This window comes from Mirounga angustirostris, unplaced genomic scaffold (genome assembly GCF_029215605.1).
Source record: "Mirounga angustirostris isolate CCGP_5_RB_7025 unplaced genomic scaffold, mMirAng1.0.hap1 SCAF_16, whole genome shotgun sequence".
Taxonomy (NCBI): Eukaryota; Metazoa; Chordata; class Mammalia; order Carnivora; family Phocidae; genus Mirounga; species Mirounga angustirostris.
Window position 1 is genome coordinate 6,456,449 of NW_026991724.1, and position 26,589 is coordinate 6,483,037.

The 26,589-nt window shown below is 41.2% G+C and overlaps 1 protein-coding gene across 4 annotated transcripts in view; it reads right to left on the reverse strand.

The window, feature by feature from the left end:
- Positions 1-1,728: 1,728 nt before the first annotated feature.
- PLCG2 (phospholipase C gamma 2) overlaps positions 1,729-26,589 on the reverse strand; it is a 167,518-nt gene continuing 142,657 nt past the window's right edge. For all 4 annotated transcript variants that reach the window (XM_064580799.1, XM_045890678.3, XM_064580800.1 and 1 more), the window contains 2 exons: positions 7,096-7,280; positions 1,729-6,409 (listed from right to left, as the gene is read on the reverse strand). In XM_064580799.1, the coding sequence (XP_064436869.1) occupies positions 6,367-6,409; positions 7,096-7,280 (228 nt within the window). In that variant the 3' untranslated portion in view covers positions 1,729-6,366. The remainder of the gene's footprint in view (positions 6,410-7,095; positions 7,281-26,589) is intronic.

A 26,589-nucleotide genomic window follows, 5' to 3' on the forward strand; every position in this document is an offset into this window, starting at 1 on the left:
CAAGGCAGCTTTTCTCTATTCCAAGGTTGTGATTACCTTCTAGAAATGTTACCATTTTATCTTTTACATTTTGATCTACAATCTTAACTGGACTTTATTTTTGTATATGGTGTAAGGTAGGGGGTCAGGTTTCATGTCCACTGGTGATGCTGAAACAAATTCGCTTAATAGATACAAAACTTGGCAAAACTGGTTGATAGCCACAGACAGTGAACATTTGAATCTCTACTGGACATAGTTTGCATGTCTTTGGACAAGAATCATCTGAGTTACAATGACAAGTGTAGAATCAGATGATCTGGACATCTGATAGCCTGTAATATGTATTGTTCTTTGAATTACTCTTTGAACCAGTGTAACATTTTATTGGTTCCCTTGTTAATGAGTTAAATTTTTTGACCTGTCTTCATTTTATATCTTTATGAAAGTTCTAACTTTATCCATTAAAAAAGATAGCTTAGCAGTTCTAATTCCTTCTTTGCCTTTGCTTTTTGCTACTCCTCCTTCATCTTCTAAATGCAGGGGGTTTGTCATAGGCTGTTCTTAAGGTTTTGGAAGGTGGTGACTAATCCAATCAGTGGCTGAGGGTCGGGGGTGGGACAGTCCTAGGATACACAACATGGTTGCCCATGTACCAGCCACTTTTGGCAAGAAAATACGATGACTGATGATTCTAGCATGCCGTATCACTTAGTTGAGAAATACAGGTGCTTATAATAACCTCATTGCCCCTCTAGCACCAAATACTCTTCCAAAGACTGACAGACTGCTGAGTGGTCATGTGTTAATTGTATAAACTTGGGTTTCTACGTTGAGTGACTTTTTCCTGAAAGGGAGATAGATCAGTAACCTAGAAGAAAAGTGTAATAGGATAGAAAAACACATTTTATTTTACTATTTTTTTTAGAGAGCATGCCCGAGCTGGGGGGTGGGTTGGGGGGTGCAGAGCAGAGGGAGAGAGAGAGAGTCTTAAGCAGGCTCCACACCCAGCACAGAGCCCAACACAGTGTTTGATGTCACGACCCTGAGATCATGACCTGAGTCGAAATCTGCTCACTTAACTGACTGAGCTACCCAGGTGCCCCAAAAACACATTATTTTTTATTTTTTTAAAGATTTTATTTGACAGAGCGAGAGAGGGAACACAAGCAGGGGAAGTGGGAGAAAGAGAAGCAGTCCTCCCGCTGAGCCAGGAGCCCAATGCAGGGCTCAATCCCAGGACCCTGGGATCATGACCTGAGCCCAAGGCAGACGCTTAATGACGAAGTCACCCAGGTGCCCCAAAAAACACATTTTGAGAAAAGAATTATAACTGTACCTATCTCAAGGCTGAAGTATTTATTGTTTTATATGGGAGCAAAAAAGTGATTCATATTTAAAACACACACACACACACACAATTGTGGGCAGATTGCTGTATTCATTTAGACCAAATCTTTATTTTTTAAAAATGTGATACAGCCATTTAATTTTCACATTAGCAGTAGCCAATATTTATGTGATGCATTCACATGATTTTCTATGTACACACAAGCACACAGTTTATATAAAAAATAAATTAAGCTTTAATAATGAAACACAAGTTTACAAATGCAGCTTTTTAAAGCCTATTGAAAAGTAAGAAATAAGGAAATTTCTGAAAGGCAGGGTCATTGTAGAATCTGGTTCAAGAAGAAAAATTTTCAGAAAGGACAGAACCAAGAGAAATCACTGTTTTTCAAATGCCAATTTTGTCATTCTGCATATTTCTTAAACTATTTATTAACTTTCCATTGGCCAGAGTATGGCTTTTTAGGGTTGTCTCCAGAAAGTTAGCAGTCACCCAAGCTGCAGTCACCCAATATGCAGTTGAAAGTTGAAAGTTAACTTCATTTTTTTTTTTTTAAAGTATGCTTCATGCCCATCGTAGGGCTTAAACTAACAACCCTGAGATCAAGACCTAAATTGAGATCGTGAGTTGGACGCTTAACTGACTGAGCCACCCTGGTGCCCTGAAAATTACTTTTATCCATTTTAAATTTGTTAAAAGGATTGGGGCCCCTTTTAGCCGTCCTTCTTGGTTTCAAGTGCAACTCATCACTTAGTGGCCCCAGATCAGCCGTCTTAAAATTTAACACTCAGAGACCTCTTCAGTGAATTTTGAAAATCTGAGTATCCGCCTGAACATTTCTAAATGGATGTCTAAAATTTTTCATCGTAAATCACTGCAAAGGATCCAAGTTGTCAGCATGCTGTAGATACTGCATCTTAAAATAAAATGCTTACATTCCTCTTTAAGTTTAGCCTAGAGGTTCTAAATACAAGAGCTGAGAGACACTACTACCCTTCTAAAAAATTACATGAATAAGGCAATTTTTGATGGTAGGAAATACCACACTTTTTCCTTTTACTCCTTGAATGTGTATTTTTATTCTACTTCCCTTCAAAATTTTAGCCTATTGATTTTTGGCTTTTATATTGATTCTTTGCATATTTATAACACAATTCTATGATATCCTATAAATCATAAGGCTCGATGTATTTGAAACTTTCTTCTGGATTGAACTTGGTCAATAAAACTAATAGAGTACAAATTTTAATAAATAAACATAGTAAAATTTCATTGGCAATGTGTCAGTGTGTTGAAGGAAGCTTCTACCCTGTTATTTCATCTCTCTGTGGATGAAGGTTACCTTTGTTAGAATGGTCACAGTATCAATTCTTTTCTCCTTTGGCAATTTTATGTATGCAAGTGTTGCTGATCTTTGTTCGAGGAGATAAGGAGACAGGAACAGAAGGCGTTTTTGTGTTAGCGTGATAGCTGAATTCTTCCAAGGCCTTCAGAACTACATGCTAAAATACTAAGAAATCTTGGGTGTTCCTTCAACTTCATTGAAATCAAAAGAATTGAGAACCACCTGAATGGCAGAAGGATTTGTACCTGATTGTTAAGAGGCTTTCACTTTCCAAGCACTCATATTGTAAATGTTATACCTTGAGTCATGCTCCATAGTTTAAGACTGACTCTGGGGAAAGAGCATTTTCTTTTTAAGGGGAGAAAAAGGCATTTTCTGAGGCAGATGAGTCTTAAGAAAGAGTAAAATAGGAAGGTAAGGATCTGAAAATTGATCCCCTAAAACTATCTGAGCCCTGTGTATTCCTTAGAAAGCTGTGGTAGATAGGTGGGGGTAAGGCTGCCCCATTTTAAGACCATTGGCCTTAGTGGCTTAAGTTCAGATTTTATTTAACTAAGTCACAAGGTATATCAATTATTAGATTCTCTTGCCTGGCTGCCTTTTTAATTTTTTAGTAACCTCTACACCCATCATGGAACCTCAAGCTCATGACCCCGAGATCAAGAGTCGCTTGCTCTTCCAACTGAGGCAGTCATGCAGCCCTGTGGCTGTCTTCTTCATAGAGCAGCCGGCCCTCAATTGTGCTGCCTTGCACACTAGTCCCATGAGATAGACATCCCTTGGCGAAAGGATTGAGAGATCTAATTTGGGAAATGTGATATTCCACACCTCTCTCAACTGTGCACATTAGGATAGCCACGTTTCGCAGCAGAGCAATTATTTAACTTTGTACAACCTGAATTTCCCAAACTCTAATGATCTAACCAGCCCCACCCCTTTATTTTTTCCATGTGATAAAACCTATTCTAAATGCTCCACCTAGAGAAGCGGTTAACGAAAACAGTGTAACGCATACACAGTCGTGGTTCAGATCTGCTGTGCTGCTGGGGTCTCTCAAGATGCTCCTCTCACTGTTCTGCTTGGCCTGAATTGTGCTTATTCCACGATGGTTAAGCCACAGCCTCAGCTGAATATCTTATACTTAGGTTCTGTGGCATCCGGGCAGACTATGGGAAGAGTAGTGATATCCCCTGTGCCCTTCACATTCCCTCTGCGTCTTTCCTGAGAGAATCCTAGTACCACCTTCTCTCAGTTAAATTCATGTGTTACCCTATTAAGGGGAGAAGGGATGAGCAAAAACCAATACTCCCTAATGGTGGATTCAAGTCACTGTAGCACCTAGGAGGAGACAGTCTTAGGGAAAGAGTTCTTCGCAGCACCATTTATGTTCTAATCCCCACTACCCCAGTATCTGCTTTTTCTCAGCATAGGTGTGGATGGGTATGGATTTTACACGGTAACAGCTGAAAAGGTGCTCCGTTTTTGCCTTCTATGCCACCCCATCTTAATTTCTTTGACACACTAGCAGAAAATCCATTTTAAGCAGAAAGGGGATCCAGGCTTTAGCTCTTTGACTTTAAAATGGAGTGAAGTGGGAAGGTTTAGGTCTCTTACTCCCCGCTCAGCTGAAAACAGGGGAGACGACAGCAGCACCTGAGCTCTGTGGTGTAGAGGTAATGATGGAGGCAAAAGAAGTCTGGAGGTAGGGCTGGGGGTGCAATGATTAGGCTCCAGTGGCCACCTGGCCAATGGCGAACAGGACACTGGCTCTAGAGTCTGCAAATCCCTTTGCGTGGCACTCAGCTCAGTGTCTTTGCCTCTCACTTCTATTCAAAGTTGCTTTGAACATTTGCCACCATCAGGAATATTCGCTCAGTTGCTACTGCGAAATAAAATAGCAACTCCAGTTGGAAGAATAAGTAATGTCACAAGGTAACAGCTCCCTCGTCAGCCTGCTGTTACCTACACTCCTGGCTTCAGGGAAGGTAAAATGCATTTCTTTCAGGAGCATGTGGGTATGTTCCAGAACAGCGAGCACGGGTTTTTGGTTTTAACCCCTAATTTTTTATTTTTTTATTTTATTTTTTTTTACATCGTACCCCTGACCATGGGCACAGTGCTTGGTATTTTGAGGTGCTTAAAAACTTTTTTGGAATGCAGGCATAAGGCTTTTTGATCACACACAGCCCGGCTGGCTTTAATGGACTTCCCAGCAATAACGCAGACTTGCTAAGTCCAGGGTAACTAGGGGAGGGCTGAATGGGTTGCTAGGATCCAGTTCCAAGCAGTCAACCCACCAGGCTTCTTGCTAGTTGGTCGTCCTGATACAAGTGTTTTCTCACAGTTACTTCCCCTCCCCCACCAAGTCAATTCTCCATTCCCCCTGAGCAAGTTGTGACTTTACAGAGTCCTACCCTCCACGCCCCCACTATCCTTGTCTTTAAGAAACCTTACTAGGGCGCCTGGGTGGCTCAGTTGGTTAAGCGACTGCCTTCGGCTCAGGTCATGATCCTGGAGTCCCTGGATCGAGTCCCGCATCGGGCTCCCTGCTCGGCGGGGAGTCTGCTTCTCCCTCTGACCCTCCTCCCTCTCATGCTCTCTGTCTCTCATTCTCTCTCTCTCAAATAAATAAAATCTTTAAAAAAAAAAGAAACCTTACTAAATCCTCACCCTGTACAAATCACTTGGTTGTATCAGTATCGACCTGGAGAGGAATACTCTCTTGTCCTCGGTGGGTCAGCCCCTGCGGGGATGGCTGCAGATGGGACTTTTTTGTAGTTTGCTGAGGCTTAGCTCAGTGCTCCAGAAAATGGGATGACCGGAGGGCTAACTGTGATCACCTTGTTAAATCAGTAGATGACCTCTTGTCTGTGGAGAGCTGTGGACTCAGGGCCTCTCCACGGGCTCACAGCCAGCTCCTGAGCGAGCAGAGCCAGGGGTTAAGAGGCTGGCTGAGCCTTCAGTGAGTCTCTGGTCTCTCTGACAGACTTTTTAATTCAAAGGGGTCCCCACCCCACCCCCACCCCCCAAAACTGCAGTCACAGAGCAAGCCTCCACCATGGACTGAAGCTGTCCTCCTGAAGAGAAATTCCATCCCCCTTTGAGGCACGGCCACTGGTCCGTGAGGCCAGCCAGCCGGCGGGAGCATGCTTGGAGCTGAGCCCGCTGACCCGGGCCAGGGCAGGCCGGCAGGGACGGCAGCCAGGGGCAGGGCTCCTCCGTGGGCCCTGGTGAAAGCCGGTGGCCTTAACTGAGGAATCGTTTGCCTTTTGGTTAACCTCCTTTGCAGAATCTAATGAATGCGTTCCTTACATACTGGGCTCCTCCCACCATGGAAGTCAACTACCTGGGTCTTTAGAGGTGGAAAAGGGATGCTGGTCATCTAAGGGTCGTGCACGGGAGGGGTAACTGAGCGGGATTTTCACGGCTTTTATTCAAGGAGGTTTGGAACACGAGAGGCCAAAAATGAGGAACACAGTTTCCACAATCCTCTATAGAAAATATAAGTTAAGAAATTGTCCGAGATGAAAAAATGAGCAGGAAATAACCTCAGCTCCTGCCAGTGGGATCTCCAGAAATGTCCTCTTGGGGCCAGGCTTGAGGAGAGGATGGCCCCACAGATGAGCATGTTCCCAGGGCCTGAAGAGAGGACAAACGCACGCGTGACCCCCTTAGTCATGTACCCCGGCTCCTAGGAGTAAAACCTGCTGTTGCTGACTCTCTTCTCTCTTAACCTGCAATAAAACAGATTTCAGCATCAGGCATTAGGCTCAGACCCGGGCCGTGTGCCCAACAGCTGCAGGGCCTCTGTGGCTGGCTGGTAGACGGCGGACGGTCAGGGAGGTGGGCTCCTGGCAAGACAGGTAGCCTCTCTGAATCTCTGTGTCCTCGCTGGGCATTGCACAGGGCTCCCTGCTACTCTGTAGGCTATAGTGTGGATGAAATGAGCATATGGGTAAAGAGTCTACACTGTTTCCCACTGAGTCTGTTTGGGCAGTTCAGGCTAGTTCTGTTGAGCAGGGCTGTCTGGCACACTTCAGGGCACTAGGTGGACGTGGTTGCCCACCCCCCTTCCCACATTGCTTCTGTAGCACAACCAGAAGCATCCCTTGGGGGCCGGGGGGTGGGTTCTGCCCCAGTCCAGAACCACTGGACCGCAGGAACATGACAAGGCTCTTTGGAAGGTAGAGGTCACAGTTTAGTTTCACTATTATATCGATGTGTCCTCCTAGTGGTGACAGTTTGGCTTAGGAAAGGTGCAGATACTTAATAAAAATTACTGTAAGTTTATTTATAAAGAGCCTTAGCATTGAGGGGATCAAAGAATTTCTAAAGATGGGGGCCAGGCTTCAAGTGCCCCACATCACTGCTTGGAGGAGCAAGACCTGCGCATCTGCAGGTGGGGGAGGGACCAGCCTACCTCCGGTTGCACTTCTCCTGGTACAGCTGGAGCTGGTTCTCATTGACGTTGAACTCTTTAACGAGGGCATCCCGGTTGGCATTGCGCAAGTTCTGGTGTGTGTCGTACAGAAAGAGCTGATTGTTCAGTTCTTCCTGCCGCCTTCTGAGCTGGCGGCAGGAGGAGTAAAGTTCCTCTTCGCTTTCCTGGAGGGGAGAGAACAGCCACATGGGGACCGTGTGGGGCTCCACATCTTCACAGAGTGAGTGAGGGGAGCAGGAGGCAGAAGTTTCGCAACTGGGATTATCCCCCCCAAAAAAGGCAGGGCCCATTTTAACAGAAGATAAAACTCACAATTATTTATTCCATTGGAAGCAAGCAGTTTGAAAAACCCCTGTCCCCAATAAAGGGTGGCTTTTTTGTGAAACCCTGCAATAACTGCACTGCCCGCTGATCCTAGGGCCTAAATCTGGGTTTTCATTCTCCGTCCCCTTTTGGTCCTTACCCGAATGCAAAAGGTCTAAGTAGCTATGTGCTTAAAGTAGAACACAACAGGGAAGGGGGAGAGTAGCCTAATAGGACAGAAAGGGAAGCAGGGGCCGGCAGATCTTTGAAGACCTTAAAGCGCAAGATTGCACATTACAACACGGATGAACCTTGCAAACATTATTTAAGTTAAAGAAGCCAGTTCCAAAAGACCACACACGGTTGATTGCATTTCTATGAAATGTCCAGAACAGGTAAATTCATACAGACAGAAAAGTAGTGGTTGCCTGGGCTGGGAGTGGACATAGCTAAAGAGCAAGAGCTTCTTTTTGGGGTGATGAAAATGTTCTAAAATTGATCATGGTGATGGTTGCACAACTCTGAAAATACTAAAAACCACCGAATAGCACATCTTAAATGGGTCATTTATATGGTATATGAATTATATTGCAAAGCTGTTACCCCATCCCCCCCAAGCCAAGCTAACTTAGGTTATGCCCCCCAGAGGTGGTATTCGACTCTGTTCTAGCTAGTAATGATGTCTTACTCCCCCTGCCCACCACCTGTGAGCACAACCCAAGCCAGGCCAATTCCATGGGAGTTTGGTTGGTGCTCTTCTTAGGGAAAAAAAAAAAAAAAAAAACTTTCTTTTCTTGGGGATCAGTTGAAAGAGCAGTGAATGTTTCTAGTTGATAGTGGTCCCTTTGCTATCATGTAGAGAAAGCTGGGAATGAAGTTAAAAGAGAGGGAAATAGAGCCACTGGATGAGCACCTGGATCCGGCCATGACTGAAGCAAGATCTACCATTAAACACTGCAGTTTTCCTACCCAAAATATTCCCTCCATTATGTTAAGAAAAAAAAATTATCACAGCAAGGAGTTGGGATTTCAGCATGGGAGAAAGAGGATGTTTTACTCTACTGATTTTTTTAATTTAAGTTTTTAATTGAAGTATAGTTGACCTACAATATTGGTTTCAGTTGTACAACATAGTGATTTGGCAATTACAGACATTATGAAATGCTTACCACCATAAGTGTAGTTACCATCTGTCCCCATACAAAGTTATTTCAATATTGACTACATTCCCTCTGCTGAACTTTTCATTCCCATGACTTATAACTGGAAGTGTGTACCTCTCAATCCCCTTCAGCTGTTCTGCTAATCCTCCCACTCCCCCTCCTCTCTGGCAACCATCAGTTCTCTGTATTTGAGTCTATTTCTGTTTTGTTAATTTGTTTTCGTTTTTAAATTCTACATCTAAGTGAAACCCTGTAGTATTTGTCCTTCTCTAACTTATTTCATGTAACATAATACCTTCTAGGTCCATCCATGTGGCTGCAGATGGCAGGATTTCAATCTTTATTTATCGCTGAGTAATAGTCCATTGTACATGTACCACATTTTCTTTATCCATTCGTCTATCAGTAGACACTTAGGTTGCTCCCCTATCTTGGCTGTTGTGTATAATATAATGCTACAGTAAACATAGGGGTGCACATATCTTTGTGAATTAATGTTTTCATTTTCTTTGGGTGAATACCCAGAAGTGGAATTACTGGATTGTAGGGTAGTTCTAGTTTTAATTTTTTGAAGGAACCTCCATACTGTTTCCACAATGGCTGCATGAATTTACATTCCTACCAACACTGAGGTTTTCTTTTTCTCCACACCCTTGCCAACATGTGCTCTTTTTGCTTTTCAATACTAGTCCTTCTGACAGGTGTGAGGTTGATTTCTCACTGTGGTTTTGATTTGCATTCCCCAGTGATCAGTAATATTGAGCATCTTTCCATGTGTCTGTTGGCCATCTGTATGTCGTCTTTGGAAGAATGTCCGGATCCTCTGCCCATTTTTTAATCAGACGGGTTTGTTTTGTTTTTTTTGGTGTTGAGTTGTATGAATTCAGTAGGTTGCCTTTTCATTTTGTTGATGATTTCCTTTGCTGTGAAAAAAGTTTTTTAGTTTGATGTAGTAGGCCCACTTGTTTTTTTGCTTTTGTTTTCCTTGCCTGAGGAGACCGATCCAGAAAAGTATTGTTAAGGCCGATGTCCAAAGAGTTGACTACCTGTATTTTCTGTTAGCAGTTTTGTGGTTTTAGGTCTTTACATTTAAGTCTTTAATTAATTTTGAGTTTATTTTTGTGTATGGTGTATGGAAGTAGTGCAGTTTCATTCTTTTCCATGCAGCTGTCCGGTTTCCCCAACAGCATTTATTGAAGTCTGTCTTTTCCCATTGTATATTATTGCCTACTTTGTCATAGGGTCATTGACCATATAAGTGTGGCTTATTTTTGCACTCTCCGTTCTGTTCCATTGATCTATGTGTCTGTTTTTGTGCCAGTACCACACTGTTTTGCTTACTGTAGTTTGTAGTTTATCTTGAAATCTGGAAGTGTGATACCTCCAGCCTTGTTCTTTGTCAAGACTGCTTTGGCTGTTCTTTTGTGATTCCATACAAGTTTGAGGATTATTCTATCTTTGTGAAAAATGCTGTTGGTATTTTGATAAGGATTGCATCGAATCTGTAGATTACCTTGGGTAATATGGACATTTTAACAATATTCTTCCAATCCATGAGCATGGTATAACTTTTCATCTAATTGCATCTTCAGTTTCTTTCATCAATGTCTTAAAGTTTTCAGAGTACAGGTCTTTCACCTCCTTGGTGAAATTTACTTCTAGGTACTTCATTCTTTATGATGCAATTGTAGATGGGATTTTTTTTAAATTTCTCTTTTGGTTAACTTGTTATTGGTGTACAGAAACACGACGGACTTCTGTCGGTTAATTTTGTATCCTGCAACTTAATTCACTTATTAGTTATAATGGCTTTTTTTTGGTGGTTTTTAGGATTTTCCATATATACTATCACATCAGCTGCTAAGTTTTACTTCTTCTTTACCACTCTGGATTCCTTTTATTGTCTTATTGCTGTGGCTAGGACTTCCAATAGTATGATGAATAAGAGTGGATACCCTTGTCCTGTTCTTGATCTTAGAGGAAAAGCTTTTAGTTTTTCATTGTTGAGTATGATGTTAGCTCTGGGCTTGTCATACATGGCCTTAATTATTTTGAGGTATGTTCCCTCTACCCCCACTTTGAGAGTTTTTATAATAAATGGATGTTGAATTTTGACAAATGTTTTTCCTGCATCTATTGAGATGTTTTTATCCTTTATTTTATTAATGTGATAAATACTTTGATTTGTGGATAATGACCCATTCTTGCACCCCTGAAATAAATCCCCCTTCATGGTGGTGAATGGTGCTTTTAATGTATTGTTGAATTCACTTTGCTAATATGTTGTTGAGGATTTTTGCATCTGTTTATCAGGGATATTGGTGTGTAATTTTCATGTGTGTATGTGTGTGTCTGTCTGGTTTTGGTATCCGGATAATGCTGTCATCATAGAATGAAATTTGAAGCATTACTTCCTCTTCAGCTTTTTGGAAGAGTTTGAGAAGGATAGGTTACTCTTTAAATGCTTGGTAAAGGGCACCTGGGTGGCTCAGTGGGTTAAGCATCTGCCTTTGGCTCAGGTCATGGTCTCAGGGTCCTGGGATCAAGTCCCACATCAGGCTCCCTGCCGCTCCCCCTGCTTGTGCCCTTTCTCTTTCAAATAAATAAATACAATCTTAAAAAAAAAAAAAAAAAAAAAAAAAAAAACTTGGTAGAATTCACCTGTGAAGCCATCTGATCCTGAGCTTTTGTTTGTTGTGAGTTTTTTGATCGTTGATTTGATTTGCTTACTAGTCTATTTTCTATTCTTCATTCGGTCTTAGAAGATTGTACGTTTCTAGGAACTTATCCATTTCTTCTACGTTGTCCAACTCGGTGTATAATTTTTGGTAGTAGTCTTTTATAATCCTTTATATTTCTGTGGTGTCAGTTGTAACTTTTCCTGCATGAAGTCCCCTTTGATTTTTGGGTCTGATGACTCTGGCTAAAGGTTTATCTATTTTATCTTTTCAAAGAAACAGCCCTTCCTTCCAGTGGTGGTTTTGTTTTGTTTTGTTTTTGTGTGTAGTCTCTATTTCATTTCCATTCTGATCTTTATTATTTCCTTCTTTCTACTAACTTTGGGCTTTGTTTTTTGTTCTTGAATTCTAGTTCCTTTAAGTAAAAGTAGAGATTGAGATTTGTTTTTTTCTTGGGTTAAGTCTATATTTCCATCAGCTTCGCCCTTAGAACTGCTCTTGGTGCATCCCAGAGATTTCGAACTGTTGTTTCCATTTTCATTTGTCTCAGGTGTTTTCGGATTTCCTCTTTGATATCTTTGTTGACTCACTGGTCGTTTAGTATCCTGTTTAGTTTCCTTGTTTTTTCCCAAGATTCTTTCATAATTGGTCTCTAGTTTCAAACTGTTGTGGTTAGAAAAATGTTGCATATGATTTCAGTCTTCTTAAATGTAATGACACTTGTTTTGTGGCCTAAAATGTAACCTATCCTGGAGATTGTTCCGTGGGCCCCTGAAAAGGATGTGTATTCTGCTGGTTTGGGATGGAACGTTCTGTATATATGTTAAGTTCATCTGGTCTGAAGTGTCCCTCAAAACCACTGTTTCCTTTCTGATTTTATGTCTGGATAATCTATCCATTTAAGTGACATGTTAAAGTCCCCTCCAATTATTTTATTGTCCATTTCTCCCTTTATGGATTTAGATGCTCCTATGTTGGGTGCGTAGATATTTACAATTGCTATCGCCTCTTGCTGGATTGATCCCTTTATCATTGTGTAATGGCCTTGTCTCGTTACTTTTTTTTTAGTCTATTTTTTTTTCTTTTTTAGACATAAGTATTGCTACTGCAACTTTTTTTTTTCCACTTCCATTTGCATGGAGTATTTTTCTACCCCCCTCACTTTCAGTGTTTTTACGTCCGAAGTGAGTTTCTTGGAGGCAGCACACGGACGACAGCATATAGATAGAACATTGAGTCCACTGACATTTAAAGTAATTACTTATAGACATATACTTATTGCCATTTTGTTAATTGTTTTCTGATTGTTGTTGTAGTTCTGTGTTCCTTTTTCTTTTTCCAGGATTTGATGACTTTTTTTAGTGTTATGCTTGGATTCCTTTCTATTTTTTTTGTGTATCTATTATAGGTTTTTGGTTTGTGATTACAAGGATCACCTCTATCCTGTGTATATTAGCAGTCTGTACTAAGTTGATGATCTCTTAAGTTCAAACCAAACTTTGAACAGCCTAAAAGTACTACATTTTTACTCCCTTGCTTCACATTTTATGTATATGGCATCACAATTTACATCTTTTTATTTTGTGTCCCTTAACTTTCTGTCTATAGAACTGATTTTACTATTTTTGTCCTTTAAACTTTGTACTAGCTTTATAAGTGATTGATCTACTACCTTTATGTTTGCTTTTACCACTGAAATTTTTTCCTTTCATAATTTTCTTCTAGTTATGGGCTTTTCTTTTCTACTGAAATAAGTCTCTTTACCATTTCTTGTGAGGCCGGTTTAGTGGTGATAAACTCCTTTAACTTTAGTCTAGGAAACTCACTCTCTCCTTCAATTCTGAATAACTTGCCAAGTAGAGTATTCTTGGTTTTAGGATTGTTTGTTTGTTTTTTCCTTTTAGCACTTTGAATATATGATACCTCTCCCTTTGGTCTGGAAAGTTTCTGCTGAAAAAAAAAATCAGCTGATGCCTTATGGGGTTTCCCTTGTATGTAACTATTTTCTTTTCTCTTGATTTTAAGATTTTCTGTCTTTAATCTTCAACATTTTAATTATTATGTGTCTTGATGTGGACTTCCTTGGGTTCATCTTATTTGGGACTCTCTGTGCTTCCTGAACATGGGTGTGTTTCCTTCCACCTTAGGGAAGTTTTCAGCTATTATTTCTTCAATTAAGTTTTCTGCCCTGCTCTCTTCTCTTTCTGGGACCTCTACAATGTGAAAGTCAGTATACTTGATGTTTCCCAAAGGTCCCTTAACCTATCCTCATTATTTTTTATTCTTTTTGCTATTTAGCTTGCATGCTTTCCACTATCCTGTCTTCCAGATCATTGATCTGCTCTACATCCTTCACCCTGCTTTTGAGTGTGGTTTTAAGTTACTGTATTCAATTTTGATTGGTTCTTCTTTATATTTTCTGTCTCTGTTAAAATTTTGAGTTCAGCCAAGTCTGGTGACCACCTTTATGACCATTACTTTAAACTATTGACTAGATTGTTAATTTCCATTTCATTTAGTTCTTTTTCTAAGGTTTTATTTTGTTCTTTCATTTGGAACATAGTCCTCTGCGTCATTTTGTCTGTGTTTGTATCTATGTATTAGGTAGGTCAGCTACATCTCCTGGTCTTCAAAGCAACGGCTTTATGTAGATGTACTGTGGGGCCCAGTAGTGCAATGGCCCCTGGTCACAAGAACCAGGAGCTCCAAGGTTGTGTCCTGTGTGGGTTGTGTATGCCCCCCCATGGTGATTGGGCCTGCCTCCCCCTCCCCAGGAGTCACTTTGGAGGGGCTCTGGTCTTGACCAGGGCTGCCCACTGCCTGTGGCAGGGTGGTATTTGCTGAGGGCAGGGGCACCTGCTGGCGTGGGGGGAGTCTGCAGGAGAATGCCTGGTGGGGTGAATGGTGCTAGCACAGTAGATGAGGGCGTCAGAATTGGCTGCTACCAGCATCCTGCCAGCTAGGCTAAAGGGAGGCAAGAAAAATGGCACCTACCCGCACTTCTATTCCTAGCGAAAACTCCTACAGATCCCTGACCCTCCAGCACATGCCCTGAAATTAGTAACTCCATGTGTCACCCGGGTGCTTTCAAACAGCTGCCTCTGTGCGGGGTCTCAGACGGAGCGATACAGCACCATGGCTCTGCACAAGTGGAGTCTTGGTTTCCTATCGCCTGCTGACTCTCCTGCACTTCAGCCACACTGATCTTCAAAGCCAGACTAGGGGCTACTCTTCCCAGGGCAGGTCCCCAGGGCCCGGTGTTCCTGATGTGGGACTGGATTCCATTGCTCTGCAGGGAGCACCTCTTCACCTGGGATATTCCTCCTGCTTGTGGGTCACTGCACGGGGGGGTTGGGTCCCAACCTTGTTTCTGCCCCTCAGACCCTTCTTGCTGTAGCTTTTTCTTAGGTCTTTAGCTGGGGACAATCTGCTCTGACAGTCTTCGGGTCATTTTCTGAGTGGGTTTCTTATCTGTAGATGTCTCAATGTGTCCACGGGAGGAGATGAGCTCAGGACCCTCCTACTCCACCATCTACTGACTATTATGTAAAAGATACTCCGGAGGTCACTCTGTTGGCTGCTATTACTGATGGAGTAGTTCAAGTGAGAGACTCCAGTGCTACAAAAATGTGCCATCAGTATTCAAGAATGGGTTTCTCTTGTCATTTATCTTTACAAAAAAATGGACTCAGACCATAACTTGCTCAGCACATTTTCCCCACCTTAACAACCTAACAAAACATCATGGACATCTGCCAGGATAACTAGAACTCTGGCTTCGGAGAGTGGGGAGGGCAATGGCAAAGAGTATTCTGGCCACTTGCAAAGACGCAGAGGAGAAAAAGCAGGCAGACTTGCACAGGGCAAGGAGGTAAGAGGGACAGTCCTCGTGACTATTCAGTGCATGCAGTGAGGCACTGGGAAGAGTCAGTAATGACTCTACTTCAATTTATGTTTGCCCAAGGAGACCAGCTTCCCTTCCTATTAAGAATAAAGCAGAGGGGCTCCTGAGTGGCATAGTCGGTTAAGCATCCAACTCAGTTTCGGCTCAGGTCGTGATCTCCGGGTGGTGATTTCGAGCCCCATGTCAGGCTCTGTGTTCAGCACAAAGTCTGCTAAAGATTCTCTCTCCCTCTGCCCTCCCGCTTGTGCTCTCTCTCAAATAAAATCTTTTTTAAAAAATAGAGCAGAAATTGCATTTAAGTCTTAACCCTGTACTACAAATGATCTCTCTTCACCTTCCTTCTACCCGGAATAAAACAACTTCTGTTGCTTTCATTTGTAATGACTTTTGTTCAGGTTAAGTTCAAGATCCATGTTTTCTACTAATGCATCTACGCTTGCAGACTTTTATCTCATTTTCTGAATCCCAGTGCATTTATACCATGTTATATAAATTCGGTACTCCGTATTCCATAACAAATATTCAGAGAAGTATGTAGAAACATATATACGGCTTAATGAATAACTATAAACAGCTGTGGAGATGCCAAAGGAGGAAATAGAAGGTTGTCTGCCCTGTGCACCCTTCTTGATCAAGACTCCCTCGTTCCCTCTTAGAATTTTGGGATCGTTATTTCCTGGTTTTCTTTCGAGTCAGAGTTTTCACACAAAATTTAGCTTTTTCCAAGTCTACAGTTTTCTTTTTTTTTAATATTAGAGAGAGCAGAGAGAGAGAGAGCACATGAGTGGGGTGGGGAGGGGCAGAAGGCAGAGGGAGAAGCAGGCTTTCCGCCAAGCAGGGAGCACGATTCGGGGCTCTGGGATCATGACCTGAGCCGAAGGCAGACGCTTAACTGACTGAGCCACGCAGATGCCCCCTACAGTTATTTTTCTTTTTTTGTTTTGTTTTTATTATGTTAATCACCATACATTACATCATTAGTTTTTGATGTAGTGTTCCATGATATTTTCTAATAGAGTTTACTGATTTCATGGGTCACCATTGCTTCTTGCATTGTGGTCCTTCTTACCTAAGTAAGGACTTTGGTAGTTCTTTTTAGCAAAGGTTTATTAGTACTAAATCATCTATCTCTGTAGGTCTGAAAACTACCTTCATTTTGCCCTCACTCTTGAATGGTAATTATTAGGATACAGAATGTCTAGACTTACAGCTTTGTGTCTTAAGTCTTCTGAAGATATTCCTTAGTCTTGAGGCTGCGGTTGCTATAGAGGGGAGTGCTTGTGGTCTACCAATCCTTCGTAGAATCCTTTGTAGACTCCTTTATAGGTAACCTTTTTCATTTTTATAATTTTCTCTTTATTCTGGTTTTCTGCCAATTCAGTGGAATGGGTCTTTATGTGCATATTCACACAGCTATTGATTATAGGTGGAGAGCATGTGCTTCTTCAGTACCAGGAAGATTTTTAGCCATGAATATTTCCAATACTTTATGCTGGAGCTCTGCATTCTATACTTTTTTTTTTTTTTTTTACCCTTTTCATATTTTTATCTTGTCTTGCAGTTGGAAAGCAAATTCCCCAATACAATCTTTACATTTACAGATTCTTTCCTTAACCATATCCATTCCAGAATTTCCCACTTGCTAAGCTTTAAAAAGAAAGTAAGGTTTTTCAAACTGTATTTCCAGGATTTCTAACTGGCCCTCTCAGTCTTACATAATAGTAAAAAAGGTGGTTCTTTTTAAAATGCAGATACTTCATTGGATTCTTTAAAAAACAAAAAAAAAATATTTCAAAGTTATTTTCAGATTCATTGGGTGAATCCTCTTGCCATTATATTTGTTAGCTATATTTTCCTCAAGCATCTTAAAATTATAATGTGCAAGCTCATCTTGAATGGGGCTTCTTTCCTCCCTGAATCTATACATTGGTATCTGGTTTTCTGAATGTTCTTTTTTAAATTACTTATTTAGGTAACCTCCACATCCAACGTGGGGCTCAAACTCAGGACTCTGAGATCAAGACTTGCATGCCCTTCCAAGTGAGCCAGCCAGGGGCCCCGGTCCTTTACTGAATGTTCTAAATGGGGGATTCACAGGGCAGGGCCAGCAAAGGGCTAAGGTGATTGCTCAGAGCTCTAGGTTCTCAGGAATAGTACACATTCTGGCTTCAGGGCTGTGTCCACTTTTATCTCAGTCCCTCCAGCACGCAGCCAATCACTGGCCTGAGTCCTGGGCACGTGCCATGTCCTTTTTTCTGAAGTGTGTTTCAGGAGAGGAAGCCTCACCTGGCCCTGAATCATCTACTTGGGGATGGCCTTCAGCCCCCACTGCCTTAGCACCCAAAAAGGATAGGAAATAAAAGAATTACATATCGAAACACAAGGAGTTGTAAAAAGAACAGGTCTAAGGGAAGTAGACTGAGTCAGTAAAGGTAAACCTAGAAATGGCAGGAATTTGTGAAATAAAAACCAAGATGGCCATGAAGAGAATATGTATTTGTATTTGTTATAAGGCTCTTACATCTCCAATTTTTATTATAGAGACCTACATTTCCTATTATGGAAAATTATCCAATAAGAAAAAAAAAATTGAAGAGACTCATTTTATCCTAGAAGAAAATGAGAAAGCTCTTATCACTGGCCCAGAAAGTTTCACAAATGATGTCTTTAACATGTTAGGTGTAGTTAGTAATTATTCCAGTTCTATTCAAAATGTGCCACAGCTCTGAGAAAGAAGGCCTCCATGTAATTGTTAAGAAGCTGGCCTAACAAAACCTGACCAAAAACTACAGACTCTCAGTGCAAAAATCCTAAATAAAATATTAATAATGCCTCTGTCATAGAAGCACGTTAAACAAAACAATCCTGCTGTATTTAGCTACGCAATCCTCTTTCCTGCTCTCTTAAGATGACTGTTTCACACCTCTTGCTCAGACCTCCCTGGTTTCAGCTAATGGCCTTGCTTCTTGTTTCACGTGGAACAGAGGAGAAATTACATAGGAAATCTGCCCACCCAGGACCCGCGTGCCATATCTATTCTTTCCTGCTGGCCCCAGGACCCCTCCCTCCTGCACCATCCTTCCCTTCTCTAGTAAATTACTCCCATCAGCAGCAAACACATTGAAAAGCTCTCCTTGAGCCCACACCCCCCTCCAACTACTAACCCATCTCTCTTGTCACATTCACACCAAAGGTCCTTGAATATGTCCTATGCTCCCCAGCAATGCATCATCTCCTACTTAGGTTTTTAAATTTTCAGTTTTTATTAATTATGTATGCACAAAGTTGAAAGTCAAGAAGTTCTATAAGGATTATTAGCCAAAAAAAAAAACACACCAGACTTCTCCTTGTTAATCATCCCCCAGCTCTCATGATCCCCACTCCTCAAAATTAGGAATTTCTTTTGATTATTGAGAGTTCTTAAAAAAACAAACAAACAAAAAAAACACCTTAAAATGCAAGTTCTTGGTTTTTCAGTTTTCAGGAATTATCTTTGGGGAGAAAGATCTAGCTGTTTTCCCCAATTCTCTCCTGTTCCCCTATGGCTATATGTCCATCGGGGGGGGTCTCTCAATTTGTTTATATTGTGATTTTTTTATTCCCACTTTGAACCCTTATATCATCGGTAAGCCTTTGTTTTAGATGGATCTATGTATTTTTAAAATTTCGGGTCCTTAGAATCTTGGAGAAGATCTTTGAATGAACTACACCTGGCCTGTGACAAGATCTTCATTCAGTTCTGTACCTTTTGTTTTTTTTTCCTTTGTTTTTATTCCCCACTGATGCTTTGTTTTTACGATGAAATAAAGTTGCACTATAAGTACAGAGCGTTCTCGCATCCCCTATCTCCTCCCCACTCCCCAGGACTAACATCCCACACAATCATAGTGCAGTTATCCAAACTAAGAAGTTAACTACACATTCTATTTGGTTTTCATTGGTTTTTCATCAGTGTCCTTGTTCTGTTCCAGGATCCTGTCCAAGATCCCACATTGCCTGTAGTTGCTGAGTCTCCCTAGAGTCTTCCAGTGTCACAGACTGTGACACTTCCTCCATCCTCTCATCTTTTATGACCTTGACACTTTTGAAGAGTTTAGCCGGTAATTCTGAACTGTGTCCTACTATTTGGGTTTGGTGTTTTCCCATGATTTATCTGGCATGGTGCAGCTTTGGCAAGAATGTCAAAGAAGTGATGTAGCCTTCTCAGAAAGTGCGTGATACCATCGTGTCTTAATACTGATGGTAATCTTGACCACTTGGTTAATTCTCTTCCAGTCAATAAATTTCTTGAAGGAAGATACTTTAGGACTATGCAGGCATCCTATGTCTCCTCAAACTTCCACTAATTTTAGCATCCCTTAGATCTTACCCGTAGCAATTACTCTGGTGTTGAAATGGTGATTTTCTATTTCTCATTCCTTTGTACATTTATTAATTGGAATTCTTCCATACAGAAGAGCTATCTCTTCCAATGCCAACATGCATTTGTTTCTGTACTTACCTGTGTGTGTGTCTGTATATATATACTTTAAAGTAATTTTATATTGATACCTCTGATTCCCATCAAACAATTTCTGGAAGGGTGATCTATACTACTTGTTCAGGTAGTGTTTATAAGTTATATTCCTTTTTTTAAAGAGATTTTATTTTTATGTAATCTCTACACTCAACATCAGTCTTGAATTCACAACCCAGAGATCAAGAGTTGCATGCTCTACCAACTGAGCCAGCCAGGGGCCCCAATAAGCTGTATACTTTAATTTAAATTTCACTAATGTGTAAATTGTTAGGAAATCTCATTCATGATATTGATAAAAAAAACTATCTGTCCCTGCCTCCCACCCTACATTTCTAACTGTTCTTTCTAGAATAAAGTGGTTAGATAATAAATACAAAACAAAAATAAGTTTCCTTAAAACTGGAGTCTTTATATAGCCATATTCGTGAATGGTGATAATCAGCATAAATTTGGTGAAGAGATAAAATTCGGTTATATTTGTGGCATTTAGTGATTTATGTATTGCCACTAAAAGTGTTGACAAACCATCCTTGCATTATTGGAATAAAAAATAGTAAGTGGTAATCTTTGTTCTAGAAAATAGCTGGAAATGACTTGCTGTGTTTTTTTTTTTTTTTTAAAGAATTATCTACGACTCTATCTTCAGTTTTGATACAGATGTCTATAGCTTCTAGACAGTAATGGAGCATTTCCATTTTTCTGTTGACCTCAATGGACTAACATTAGAATTATGTTCTTTAAATCCAGGTAGAATTTAGCTATAAAACCATCCAGATCTAATACCTGTTTTACCTGATAGCTGTTTTAGTGCTACAGGACTCTGTGAGTTTTCTATGGCTTCTTAAAACAGTTTTCGCCCACGTACATTCTTCAAGTAATCACCCATATGCCCTAGTTTACAAATGTATTTTATTTGGGGGTTCACTCTCCTTCTCAATATTTACTCTTGTTTCTGCTCTTACTTTGTTCATTAAGCAGACAAAGAGTTTATTTAATGGATCTTAATGAATCAGCGTTTCTTTTTTCTTCTAGGTTTTGTATTTCATTCAGTTGGCCTTTACCTTTATTTTGTTCCTATTATTTTATTGGTGTTTAAAAAAATTCTAAGATGGACAATTAGTGCATGTGTTTTCAGTCTTCTCTGGTTTTAAGGCAAACATTTTCCTCTTCTAAATATAGTTACGGCATAAATATTTTACTGCTGTTTAGGTAATTGTTTTCATTTGTTTTATCTAGGAATTTCTTTTCCAATAGTGAACATTTGGGCTATCTTTTATTATCTTCCAAATCTTAGCAACTTATGAAATCCTTCTCCTTTAAAATGTATTTAAGTTGTCTTTGCAACCAGTTATGCAGTCAAGTTTATAAAGTTTCTGGACAACAGAAGGAAAATGTATATTATCGACTGATGGACACAAAGGTGTTTATCTCTTAAATCAAGCTTGTTAATATTAGCTTGATCATCTGTCCTTGCTGATTTTTTTTTTTTAATCAAGTAACCTTTGTGGGAGCTTTTGTTTTATAGATTCAGGTATGATGCTGTGTCCTAATTAAACCCCAAGGCCTCTTGCATCCCTTTGTAAACCAAACTATCATTCCGTATGGTTCCTCTTAATGATCTTTGATACTTTTGGTTTTAAGTTATCTTTTTTTTGAGAGAGAGAGAGAAAACAAGTGCTGGGGAGAGGGAGAGAAGCAGACTCCCTGCTGAGCAGGAAGACTGATGTGGGTCTCGATCCCAGGACCCAGAGATGATGACCTGAGCTGAAGGTAGATGCTTAACTGACTAAGCCACTCAGGCATCATTAAATTAAAATTGGAGATTAATTTTTTCTTCCCAATTTCTTCCAGTAACTCTTGCATTCTTGGGGGAGGGGTTGTAAACTTTGCTCTTGCAATATCCTCTTGATTTTAGGGTAATTTCTTGTAAACGTTGCAGTTAGATTTTTTTGCTTTTCTAATGGGAGAATTCAGCCCATTGGCTAAATCAAATATGTTCTATCCCTTCCATTTTGATTACATTTTTCTTTAATTTCTTACTTTATTATTTTTATTCAACTTTCTGTTTCAGTTTTCTTTTTCTTTTCACACCAAAGTATCAGAATTGACTCTGCACCTACAGGATGCTCTATTTGCCATCTGAACCCCCACGCATCAAAGTCAAAACTTTTTAGGACACCTTGATTTTACCTCTCAGCCCCAAGGTTTTGCTGATATTTAAATATTTTCAATTCCAGACGAGAACAAAATTTTTCTCAGTGTACTTCTGTTTCAGAAATCCTTGTATTCAACGTCACAATCTTAATCAGACTTATACTATAAAATGAAACTACTGAATTATTTCCCTTCTTCATCTATGCTCTCCTGAGGTTTCCCTTAGGGGGATGCATATCTAAAAATGTCCACAATGTATTTCTGTTGTCTTCACATGTGGGTGGCTGGAGACTGAGCTCTTTAGTCTTCTCTGAAGAGGACAAGTCTGATGTTAGCTTTATTTTCTTAGTAGATAATAGGTTGGGAAGTCTCGCTTTTTATTTACCCCTGGAATTCCGAAGTGTTACAAGCACACCTCAGATATTATGGGTGTGTTCCCAGACCACCACAGTAAAGCAAATGGCACAATAAGGTAAGTCAAATGAATTTTTTGGTTTCCCAGTGCATATAAAAGTTAAATGTACACTATAGAGTAGTCTATTTAGTGTGTGATAACATTGTCTAAAAAACAATGTACATATCTTAACTTAAAAATACTTTGTGGCCAAAAAATGATCACCATTTTCTGAGGTTTTCAGCACATCCATCTTTTTGCTGGTGGAGGGTCTGGCCTCCACCTTGCTGCCGGATCAGGGTGGTGGTTGCTCAAGTCTGGGGTGGCAATTTTAAAAGTCTGCTCCCTCCACTGATTGCTTTCACTTGAACACAGAGAGGCCATGGTAGGGTTATTCCTTGGCCTAACGTCAGTATAGTGCGTCTCGGGGAAAGAGACAGAATGGCGAATGGGTGGCGCAGTCAGAACGCACACGTTTAAGTCCGCTGTCTTACATGTGTGTGGTCCTGGGTACTGCCCAACAGTGAAGAGTACCATCAAAGAAAGATCCCCCCCCCCCCGCCCCCAACAAAAGTTTTACCAGAATGTGGCAGAGACCGAAGTGAGCAAATGCTTTTGGGAAAAGGATACCACTAGACTTGGTCGATACAGGGTTGCCCCAAACTTTCAATTTGTAAAAAAAAAAAAAAAAAAAAAAAGGCGGGGGGGAGGCAGTATCTGCAAAGTGCAATAAAACAAGGGATGCCTGTGCTAGAACTAACACCTTGGGGTGCAGTGCGTCTGCTGTTCACCCCTTTGGGGAATCAAGTAAACCCTCTCGAGCAGCAAGTAAGAGAACGTTCCCTCTATTAACTTCCACTAATGGCTCCCTACCCTCTGTTCCACTTTGCTCTGGGGGACATGCTTGCATGTAGGTCCTTGTATCTGTTCTCTGAGCCTCCTTCATGGTGGTATTGCTCTGGCTGGTGAGCCGTGTCTTCCATGTTATCTTTTGGGTCACTAAAGCAGATCTCTGTTGATGAGCTGAATTTTTAAATTCAAGAAATCAGGTTTTTGTTTCAAATTCCAGAAAGTCTTTTTTCAGTGCTCTATTTAGACATCCTTGAAAGTTCTTACGACTTGGATGTTAGGGTTCTCTTTAGATGCTTCGATGGCTCAACTTCAGCTGCCGGCCACTGGTACCAGGGCTCCACCTGGGTCGGTCTTCCTCTTATTGCTGTGTGCTAGGTTTTTTCTTTGCTACTTCACGCTCACCATTTTGGTCTGTCCAGTAGTCACATCAAGTTGGTGGGGCTTTGTGGCAGGCACCGAAGTCTCTGCTCTTTGGGATCAAACTGGCAAACACTAGCTGCACAAGGAGGGTCTTCCCCACTGTAAAGAAATCTTGACCATCTGCCAAAACTAGGACAAGCTCAGCGTCAGGGTGCCGCTCCCCGCCCTGGGTCTCTAGAGCCCTTCTGCAAAGGGCTTCACACATCTCTTCTGGCTGAGCCCACACTGGGAGCCTCAGCATGCTGGTCTTTTCCCCCCTCAGCTCCCAGGCAGCACCATCTGCCACAGGATCAGTACTCAGAGATCCCAGGTACTGCCAGCTTCCCATTGATGATGAGGAGGATGCATATGCAAGTTTTCATACTTTATCCTGTCCCCTTCTTCTGAATCCCACAAGTTAAAATCCTTTGAGGGGAAGCCCTTTTTCAGTTAATGGTAAGGCTGGATATAATACATCAGCTTAAAAGAAACTACTTGCAGAGAACAGTTCAACATGCTTTCACAAAGATGCGGGGTTTTTTTCCTTCTGACTAGTATTCCGTTACTAAATCTCTAGCCCCAGGAAATAATTTTTAATCAAAAAAAGGTTTATGAAGACCTTCATTATTTATAAAGTAAAAAACGGCAAACAACCTAATCGTCCATCCCTGGGAGAATGGCTAAGTGAATGAGGGACCCTCACCTGATGAAACAGGCATTCATGGCTTTGAAAACCATAACCTAGAAAAAGGCTCCAAGTCACCCCTGAAGTAGGTAAAGGGCACACGTTCGTGCGTATTGTATGCATCCAACTGTGGATTTATCGTGCAAAAAGGAAATCGGCCCAAATGCTCCCCGTGGTTAGGTATGGGTAGTTGATGGGGATTTTTTTCACCCTCTTCCTCCTTTATTTTACTACTTCTCAAGTGTAGTAGGTAATAAAACGGCGTTGAAAAGATTTTTTGTAAACCATATATGCCGCTAACAGGGCAAAGGACTGAGCATTGATAAATTGTGACATGTCAATGGCTTCTTGAGAAGCAGCTTGAAGTGCTCATTGACTGTTTTCTGGAGCTTTAAACTCCATCCAGCCCTCACTGGATCAATTACTGACTCAGAGAAGTCTTTTGTGAGGCTATTTACCAGAGTTTCTCCCTGGCATGACAGAGGATATGGTAATTACTAGAACAAGGTCTGACCTTGGGCAAGGAGAAAGCCCAGGTCTACCACACACCCCAGTGTAGCTCCCCAGAGACGCCTCGTCACACTGTGGGGCGGAAACTCCAAATGACACCTCTGAGTGCCTGAGTACCAGGGGACAGATGCGGAATTAAAGCTTAAAAACCATCCACTGAAATGAGGTTTGCACATCATAGACACCTTTTCTGCCAAAACTCCTTCACAGAGCAGATCTGGGCACGTTCACATTCCCCTTGGCACCCTCCACCCTGCCCGCACTCCCTGCCCGTGCTCCACGGGGTGGTCCCCACAGCCCCCTCCCAGGAGTCTTCGACATGGGGGAAGTTACATCTAGACAAATACATTTTCTTTTAAACACGTACTAATACTAAAAGTTTCTCTGCTGCTGGTGTTACCAAATTATTTATAATGTTTCCAAGTTGTTTACAACAGCTTTGTAGAGCAATGTCTAGACCGAGGCTGCCCCATCCCCATCTGAAACCAAGTTTATCATATCATTTTTCCATGAAATGTCTGCAGATGGGCTTTATGTACACAGCGAGGAAATGCTGGTTGCCTTTCCCCAGGCAACAGAATCCCAGATCCTTCTGTGGCCCAGGGAGAGGTAAGCTGGACTCAGCCAGGGGTCTTCAAGCTTACTTACTCCATTTTACAGGTTTACCGTCCTGCTAAATAAGCTGATCCCAGGGGTGCTTGGGTGGCCCAGTCAGTTAAGTGTTTGCTTTCAGCCTGGGTCACGATCCTGGGGGTCCTGAGATCAGGCCCCATGTCAGGTTCCCTGCTCAGCGAGGAGTCTGCACTTCTCCCTCTGCCCTCCCCACTGTCCCTGCTCATGGTCAGCCTCTCTCTCAAATAAATAATATCCTAAAATAAATAAATTGATCCCATATCTGGGAATCAATCCTAAGAAACTAACTAAATTAAAGAAGGAAAATAGTAATCACATGAAAAATTTCACAAAAGCCTTATTTCTCAGTGGATTCCATAAATGCCCAACTGGGGGAATGGTGATTAATCTATGGTCAGCCCACTCGATGGAAAAACCTGTCCATCATTTAAGTGTTAACAGTATGAAAAGTGTTGATCATTTCACTTAAAGCAGTTCTCAACAAGGACAAGTTTGCCAACCGGGGGACATGGAACGATGTCTGAAGATAGTTTGGTTGTTATACAAGGTCCAGGGATGCTGTTCAACAGTCCAAATGCAGGGGGCAGCCCCCACCACAAAGGATGATCTGGCCCCAAATGTGAAGAATGCCAGAGTTTAAAAAAGAGACTGGACACATGGATTTGTATTATTATTACACTTACATAAAAAAGGCATTGGCCTAGGAAGAGAAGGGATCAAACCAAATGCTTACCGGATCTATTCGTCTCTTCCCCCAAATTATAAGACTGGATAGTAGGCACAATCTGGGTGGTGTGTGTGTGTGTGTTTAGCCATTTACACAAAATAATGTATTCTGGCTTAGATCTTTTTAATGGACTTAAAGTCTTGGGCATTCTCACCAAGGACTTGACAGCTAACTGAGTTGTCCTTTCAGGACCGAATATTGCTATCACAGTAAGAATCAAGAAAGGTGATTTTTTTTTTTTTTTTTTTTTTTTGGATCCATCATTCAAGGTTCGAGTGACTATTCACTTCATATGGAAACATTTATTTTGACTGAGTCTAAAGGCATGGACATGTCAGATTTGTTTCAGAATGGAAAACTTTGCATTATCCATCGCCTTATGCTTTCAAGACACAACTTTGTCATCAGGAGCCTATCTTCTACCAACAGAAGTGATACGTCTGGCTGTCACCGAGGTTCTTTGGCCACCAAAGAACTGTGCCTTTTAAGTGTTGCTTCCTGCTTTTGCTTTCTGTCTTTCCTTATCTTTGCAACCTCTTCCATTTCAATGTT